Here is an 8,698-nt window from a genome sequence, read left to right as displayed (position 1 = left end):
GAGGAAATGACGAGGAAAGATAAACGAGTATTTTACGAGAAAATACTTTCGTGGTAGTTACGTGTATTTTACGAGGAAACACTTTCGAGGTATTTACGTGTAGTTTACGAGGAACACGTTTCGAGGTATTTACGAGGAAATATAGCGACCTCCTTACGTGGAATATTTACGTGGTCTTTACGACGAAATGATGTACTTCGTCTTTACGACGAAATATTTTCCTCGCTAAGTTACGACGAATTGGCGAGGAAATATGTGTTATGACGGATGAGTAACGAGAAAACGTGTTTCCTCGCTAATTCCTCGTAAAGCCTCTTTTACGACGAACTCACGAGGAAAACCGCCTTGGTTAAGCTTATGTTTTCTTGTAGTGATGTATTTATATTATACTGTGTTGTTGCTGGTTCATGTATTTGTATTACATATTGTGTTGTTGTATTACATTGTGTTGTTGTCTGGGAGACGTGGTTCTCAAGTTTTAGTTGTGAAAATCATGTTATATTGATACTAATCTTTATTTTAGATAATTTCATATCATACGTTCTTTTAAAAAAATCTTAGAAGTTTCGGACCAAAATGCAGTTAACAAAAATATTTTCATATCAATGTACGTTAAAATCTCTAAACGATTTTAATTTACACCTACCTTCAAAAATAGTAATAATAATACTGTATTTAATGTATAATTAATAACATTTCTTTCGTCCACTTTTTCTCTCTCTTCGAGTGGCTCTTCCCCAGGCGATAAAAGTGTCCTTTTTTTTTCTCCGCCGGCGTCTCTCACGGCGTCGGAACCCCCTCCCAAATCTCCTAAAAGACTCTCCCCTCCTCATGGGGAAGAAAAAGCTCCAGAAGAAGTCTCCTTCGGCCAAGAAAGGTTCTCCAAAATTGGGGAAGGCTTCAAACCCTAAATCTCCTCCGAAATCGGCTTTCGTCGATCTCGCAGTGTACCCTAGCTATGTTTCAGCTGAATCGTCTGCTCCTTCGACGGTTGTAGCCAATCCAACTTCCACACCCCTTGGGGCTACGGCCCAAGATGTGGCCTCTGCAACGGTCCCTTCAAGTCAAGAAGCAATCGTTGAGCCTGAAAAGGCAAATCATTCAGAGATTTCCCCGAAATCCACTGTAGATACCGAAAAAGGTCCAATCGAACCTGCATCGGAAACCCTAGCTCTGACAACCCCCAAATCTGATGAATCTTGGGTGCGTATGGTAAAGGGCTTCTCACGTTTCCTTCAAAAGAGGGGTGATGTAACTACCCTACCTTCAGAGGAGGTTTGTGTGAAGATTCCCAACAAAGCGATCGAGAAACACAGAAAATCATGGGATTACTTTGTCTTAGGGCAGTTCTACCACGAAGCCCCAACGCAAAAACTTCTCCACAATGTCCTAAACGTCATCTGGAGCCGCTATCACCGAGTCATCTCTGTCACCAAAATGGAAGGAAACTCCTTTCTAATCAGGATTTCGAATGCTGCTACTAGAGCTCGTGTCATCTACCAGCGTATCTGGAAAATCCAAGGTCAGACTATGTTCGTCGCAAAGTGGGAACCAGGAGTGGTGCCAGACAAACCGGAGATCACGGCGGCACCCATTTGGCTAGAACATCAGAACGTTCCGCTGCAATTCTATAATGAAGATTGACTAGAAAGGATTGCGAGCCTTGTGGGGGATCCCAAGGTGCTGCACCCAGAGACTGTAAGCAAAACAAATCTTGAGGTTGCGAAGGTGCTCACTCTTATCGATCCAAGGAAACCCTCTCGGAGACGGTAAATGCGCAATTTGAAAATGGGGTAGTGGCAAGAATTGGAGTCTCTAGTCCATGGATGCCTGAGGTCTGCGCTCACTGCAAGGAGATAGGCCATAGCATTAGGCGCTGCAAGCTAGCTCCTAAATCCTACTCTGCGTGCAAATGCCCTGGTCACTCCCTGGAGAACTGTCCTAAGAATAGAAAGGTCGATCCTCCAGTGAAGAAACAAAAGCCTCCTCCACCTAAGACCCCCTCTAAGCCTACTCATATTTATGTCCAGAAGGCAGGTCCTCCAGTACCTCTCTTGGCCTCAAATGTGATACTGGCAGCCAACCGGTCGTTCTTCAAGACCTACATGATTCAAAATTCAATGGTGGACTAGACACTGGCTCTCTCTCCTCCAGCATTGAACCAGATTCTTCTGATGTCTCCTCTCCTGAGAAAGATGACGACTATGATGATGAATACGGAGGTTACACGAAGGTGTTATCCAAGCGGCAACAGAAACTGCTTCGGGGCAAGGGCCCCAAAAATCTCTGATTTATGTATATACAACTTTTTTGGTGGAACGTCCGCGGTCTTAATATTTTCAGTCACCGACGCGGTATAAGAAAATGGATCAAGGATAATAAGCCTCTTTTTGGTGGTCAAGTAGAGACTCATGTGAAACAGTCAAAGCAGATGAAGTTCATGAATAATATGCTTCCTGGCTGGTCTTTTGAAGATAACTATGGTTTTCCGGAGCAAGGCAAAATTTGGGTCATTTGGCACCAGTCTGCAAGGATCAGGGTTATTAGTAAATCGCTGCAGATGGTGTCTTGTGAGGTTCTTCTACCTGACTGGCAACACTGCTGTGTGGTCTCTATTGTCTATGCGTCATATGATGAAGAGCTTCGAAAAGAGTTGTGGAAGAGCTGGTTACGCTATCTGCTAGTCAAGATGTTGTTGATAAAGCGTGGCTTGTTATTGGAGATTTTAATCAGACGGCAAATCCTTACGAGCACTCCTGCCCCCAAACGCTAAAAGTCGATAGGAAAATGAGGGAGTTCAAAGAGTGTCTCCTTGAGGCTGATCTCAGTGACCTAAACTTCAGGGGATCAACTTTCACCTGGTGGAAGCTGCACCCGATCGCCAAAAAACTGGACCGTGTGTTGGCAAATGACAAGTGGTTGGCTACACACACCTCTGCGTGCGCAATTTTTGGAGCTCCTATCTTCTCAGACCATGCTTCGTGCTCAGTCAGTTTATCCTCTCAGCAAAACACCAGGAAGAAGCCCTTCAAATTCTTCAACTTCTTGCTTACCAATGAGAATTTCCGTTTTGTGGTTGAGGAACACTGGTTTTCTGTGAACATTGCAGGCACCTCTATGTATCGGGTCTCAAAGAAAATAAAGTCTATGAAGAGAGTGATCAAATCATTCAGCAAGGATAATTACTCCGGTATCGAGAAGAAGGTGGCAGAAGCTCAGCAGGTTGTAATTCAGCTTCAGGAAATCACCATGTCCAACCCTTCTCCCGCAAATGCTGAAAGGGTCCTTGAGACGGAGCGCAAATGGAAGCTATTGGCTGAAGCAGAGGAGTCTTTTTTCTGCCAACGATCACACATCACTTGTTTCTCAGCTGGCGACAGCAGTACTGCTTTCTACCATCGTATGGTAGCAACCAGGAAATCAATTAACCACATCCACTACCTGATCGCGGCTGATGGGACTAGGATTGAATCTCAAGGAGACATTCATCGCCATTCGGTTGAGTACTTCTCAAACCTTCTAAATGACACCTCTGATCAGTAGTCTTTTATGCAAGAAGACATCGACCTCCTCATGTCTTACAGATGCTCAGAGACAGAAGTATCAGAGCTCGGTAAGCAGTTCTCTAACCAGGAAATCAAGGACGCTTTCTTTAGCCTCCCCCACAACAAGACTAGCGGCCCTGATGGCTACCTTGCAAAGTTCTTTACTGCTTGCTGGCCTATTGTGGGGCCGGAAGTAACGGATGCAGTTGCGGAGTTCTTCAGGACGGGCTGTCTCCTCAAACAATGGAATGCAACAATGCTGGTTCTGATCCCGAAGGTACCGAATGCGACATCAATGATGGAGTTTAGGCCGATCTCTTGCTTGAACACATTATACAAAGTCATTGCCAAGCTCCTAGCAAACAGGCTCAAGAAGGTCCTATCCTCGGTAATCTCTCACGCACAATCTGCTTTCATCCCAGGTCGTCTGTTGGGTGAAAATGTTCTGCTAGCCACAGAGATTATCCATGGCTATAACAGAAACAATGTGGAGAAGAAAGCTATGTTAAAAGTTGATTTGAAGAAAGCTTTCGACTCTGTGCGATGGGACTTCGTAATTTCAACGCTGAACGCTATTGGATGCCCGCAAAACTTTGTGTCCTGGATCAAACAATGCATCACCACCCCGTCTTTCTCTGTTGCCTTGAATGGATCTTCCGAGGGCTACTTCCAGAGCAGTAAAGGTTTGAGGCAGGGGGACCCCCTATCCCCTTACCTTTTTGTTTTGGCTATGGAAGTTCTATCTAAACTGCTTAGCTCGAGATTTCAAGCTGGGTACATCACTTACCACCCTAAAACAGAGGAGCTGGGTATCTCTCACCTGATGTTTGCCGACGATATTATGATATTTTTTGATGGTGGGGAGTCATCGTTGCATGGGATCACAGAAGCGGTTCACGATTTCGCCTCCTGGTCTGGCCTAAGAATGAACCAATCAAAGACACAACTGTTTCATGCAGGGTTAAATGAGACAGAAGGAACAGCTATAGCGAGATATGGTTTCACTCCGGGATCCCTCCCTATAAGATATCTGGGGCTCCCCTTGATGTCTAGAAGACTGAGAATTTCCGAATATGCTGATTTGATCGACAAGGTCGTCAAGAGGTTCAAAGCGTGGGGAACCAAAACTCTTACCTTCGCGGGTAGAGTTGAGCTGATTCGCACTGTTATTGCGGGCATGGTTATTTTCTGGATGTCAACCTTTCTCTTGCCAAAGGGATGTATCAGCAAAAGAATCTCTATGCAGTCGGTTCCTATGGACTGGCGACATTGAATCAGGGTATGGGACAAAGGTCTCTTGGAAGGTTCTCCTCATGGAACACTGCCCTTACTCTCAGATACTACTGGCTGCTCCTGTCTAACAGTCAATCTCTTTGGACAAGGTGGCATAAACACCACCACCTAAGGGAGAGTAGCATCTGGGCACTGGAGCAAAAGCCTACTCAGTCTTGGACCTGGAATGCTCTTCTTGGTTTGAAACTCCTCGCTGCAAGCTTCATGAAGTTCACGATTCATAATGGAAACAACACCAGTTTCTGGTTCGACCCGTGGACCCCTTTTGGAAGCTTGATCTCGTTTATTGGTGCAGGTGGCCCTAGGCTCCTTCGAGTCCCTCTGAATGCTTCTGTGTCTGAGGTGTGTGAGGCGAATAGATGGAGACTCCCCTCTCCCTGATCAGACAACTCGCTAGCCCTTCACATTTACCTCACAACCATTCCAGTCCCAACTCCCCTTGATGATGATGACGTTGTCAGCTAGACCACCGACGGTATCGACGCACAAGAATTCTCAGCTGCGAAAACATGAGAATGCTTAAGACCTTCTGAACCTATCAAGTCATGGGCTTCTTCTATTTGGTTTAAAGGAGCAATCCCAAAATTTGATTTCAATATGTGGGTAGCACATCTCAACCGCCTCCCCACTAGATCAAGAATAGCGAGATGGTCTCCACAAGCCTCTCCGCTTTGCTGCCTCTGTAACTCTTTTGAAAAAACGAGAGATCATCTTCTCATCTCTTATGATTACAGTTCAGCTATCTGGTCTCCTGTTCTTGCGCGGCTTGGATACTATCACAACATCCTCTCATGGGCGGAGTTTATGTCTTGGATCAGGGTCTCTTCTTCCCGCTGCCCTTCAACTCTCAGGCAGCTCGTCGCGCAGGCCACCGTCTATCACCTCTGGAAGCAACAACAACGTCCTCCACAACACCACCTCTATCTCAGTCCATTCCGTGTTCAAGCTCATCGACAAGGAGATCCGCAACGCCATCTCAGCTAGACGCCTGAGAAAGAACTTCAGGGGACTCATGTCCCTCTCGTTATAGTGACTTCATGCTCTTTGTATGTAGGTCATTGATCATTTCTGCTACCTTGTTTTTAACCTTTTTTTTGCCTTGGTAGCTTAAGCCTCAGATGTACTGTTGTATAACTGAAACCTTTATATTTAATGAATTTAACGTTTTAGCAAAAACTAAAAAAAAAAATAAAAAAAAATTTCTTTCGAAGTCTGCAAGCCATGCATCAACTAACAACGAACAAAATAAATAATTGATTCTCTACCCATTGCGTCCAATAAATGATTCATTATAATTATTATATTTATTACTAGGGTCGGTCCGCGCTACGCGCGGGATATGATATATAATTTGTTTAAAATATAATTTTTGGAAGTTTTTCTTTGTTTGGATTTATTGATTGTGTGAATGTTCTTAGTTTTGAAATTTTTGGTTCACGATAAGGTGATTGCTATTAGACCAAATGAGGGAGTAATTTATTCTGGTGTGAGCAAGTTCGAGAGATGGTGAGATTAATTAAGTTTACAAAAACCGGTTTTCTTTATTTGCTAAAATTTAGTGTATTCTTTTATATTTAAAAAGCATACTGTTTAAATTTGAGAAGCATTATGAATTAACATATTAATAAGAATATGTGGACTTGCGAGTATGTCCTAATTGTTGGACTTTTTTAGATTAGTAACCGTATACAATAGTAAATATGAAAAAGACTTAGATCATATTAATTGCTTAGTCTTGTCCACACCAGTCAAGCAAATACTATATATAAGTTTGCAATTTAGTAGTTTTGTAGTATTTTAACTTAAACAAAGTAACATGGAAACATGAAATTATTTCTCGAACAGAAAATATACCTACTATTCCAGTTATACCTATCACTCGGATTGTTACTGAATTAATGTTACATTTTTGTATTTTTATTGTTCAGAGATTAATGTTTTGTATATAGTATACTGTTTGGTATATTGTGTTTCTTTCATATGAGAACACATAGAGTGTATTTGGGTCGGCAAACAATGATAGTTTGTTGGTTGGAGTAGCTAGAGAGGAGGTAGTGATGTATTGGAAAAAAATATTGGGATAACTTCTACAAACTAACCATTTTGTTTGTAAAATGAGCTTTTGTTATTGGTTTGTTATCCTATATGGTGTTGTAAGTGGAACATTTTTTATTTGATCTAGTTGTGGACATATATGTTTTTAGTTGAGAATGTTTATTCATATTTATAAAGGAAAAAATAAAACAATAATTCTACATTTTAAAATTTAGCCAAATTTATTTTTAACTCATAACTGCACCAATTTTAATTCTAAGTTTTCAGTCAAACATGAATAAATGTTATTTTTCGTTAACCAAGTCATTTTTATCTAGTAAAAAGTAAATCATTTAATTTAGTTAATTATATTAATGATTGATTTTTGACGGATCCAAGTGGATTGATCAACAAAATTATGAGATTTTTTTTTTTATTTTAAAGTTGATGATTAATATGATTTATTTTACAAAAATGATTCCAGTATACATAAAATCTAACTTAAACACAACTGAAATCAGTTCAGAGACAACATTAAAATAAGTAAGCGCTTAACCTCAAACAAAACTTAATCATAAATATAAAATGATAGTTTTTCTACGAATTATTTCTTGAGACGGTGTTTCTTTCTACGAATCTTTTTCATTACTACATGAATTATATATTTTAAATTAAATTTTTAAGTTTTTGATTTCATTTGTATTTAAATATATCTTAAATATACAATGAACCGATAACACAAATATATAATGGTAGGTGAATAAGAAATTGCTTTTTTATTCATGATGAACAAACTAAAATTATTTGTACTCATATTTTTTAATTTTCATAACTTAAAATTATATTCAAGAAATCAAGCTAAATGAATAAAAAGTTAATTAAATTTTTGATATGATCAAATAGTCTTTTATCTTGTTCATTCAGGTTTCTATGAAAAAACAATAATTTTATTTACAACTGATTTTTAATACCTTTAAAATAATTGAATTATCATCTCCAATCTTAAAAATAAATCGACCTATAAATAGGTAATTTTTGGTTTAGTGATAAAATAGTTTTATCGATCTAACTATATTTACAATCATGTAAAAAAAATCAATTTTTAAGCTATAATATCTTTCAATTTTTGGTGTATTCTTTGCATTAATATCTTTCCATAGACATCTTTACTTACCATTTTTCTTTCTCGGCCGCCTTGAAATCTTCTCGAAAAACCCTTCGATGAGACTGTTAAACTCATGTTGTGAAACTCAAGGAGGGAGAATTAATAATAGAGTCACTTTCTCTAATTTATTAACTTTGATACTCAACTTTGACGAACTCTACGTCCCAATTATTGAGCTCAGTGTTGCCATAAAGGTAGATAGCATCGTCATACAAATCTTTCGTTGCTATGCATCTCTGTTGATGTTGTTTTTATGAAAATACTCTTATATTCTATGTATGTAGGGAAATTGCCAAAAATATCATTTTCAAAGTACTATTTTTCATGTTTACATTAACCACTTTTACCCTCATCTTTAATGAAGGGTAAATGACATTTATAACCTTTTAATTACCTTTGATAGAAAAAAACATATCGTTAACTAATCTAAACTTAAAACATCAACTTTAAACCCTAAATCATCAACTCTAAACCCTAAACTCCGAAATATCAACTCTAAACCCTAAACCCTAAAACTTCATCTAAACCCTAAAACATCAACTCTAAACCCTAAACCTAAACCATAAACCCTAAATCTAAACTTGAAACATCAACTTTAAACCCTAAATCATCAACTCTAAACCCTAAACTCCGAAATATCAACTCTAAACCCTAAACCCTA

The 8,698-nt window shown here is 39.5% G+C and overlaps 2 protein-coding genes across 2 annotated transcripts; both read left to right on the top strand.

The window, feature by feature from the left end:
- Positions 1 to 1,826: 1,826 nt before the first annotated feature.
- LOC106344685 lies at positions 1,827 to 2,290 on the top strand. Its single transcript, XM_013784007.1, has 2 exons — positions 1,827 to 2,037; positions 2,133 to 2,290. Exons 1-2 carry the CDS (start codon positions 1,827 to 1,829, stop codon positions 2,288 to 2,290), a joined length of 369 nt encoding a protein of 122 aa, XP_013639461.1.
- A 3,145-nt stretch (positions 2,291 to 5,435) lies between these two features.
- LOC106344684 lies at positions 5,436 to 5,822 on the top strand. The gene has a single exon (XM_013784006.1). It carries the CDS (start codon positions 5,436 to 5,438, stop codon positions 5,820 to 5,822), a length of 387 nt encoding a protein of 128 aa, XP_013639460.1.
- The last annotated feature ends 2,876 nt before the right edge of the window (positions 5,823 to 8,698 follow it).

This window comes from Brassica oleracea, chromosome C5, assembly GCF_000695525.1.
Source record: "Brassica oleracea var. oleracea cultivar TO1000 chromosome C5, BOL, whole genome shotgun sequence".
Taxonomy (NCBI): domain Eukaryota; kingdom Viridiplantae; phylum Streptophyta; class Magnoliopsida; order Brassicales; family Brassicaceae; genus Brassica; species Brassica oleracea.
The sequence above is the reverse complement of the archived record's forward strand: the minus strand, read 5'-3'. Positions and strand labels throughout refer to the sequence as shown.

Coding starts and splice junctions, on each gene's coding strand:
- LOC106344685 (XM_013784007.1), top strand. CDS start 1,827: ATGCCTGAGGTCTGCGCTCACTGCAAGGAGATAGGCCATAGCATTAGG. Junction 2,038..2,132: donor TATTTATGTCCAGAAGGCAG/GTCCTCCAGTAC, acceptor ATGGTGGACTAG/ACACTGGCTCTCTCTCCTCC.
- LOC106344684 (XM_013784006.1), top strand. CDS start 5,436: ATGTGGGTAGCACATCTCAACCGCCTCCCCACTAGATCAAGAATAGCG.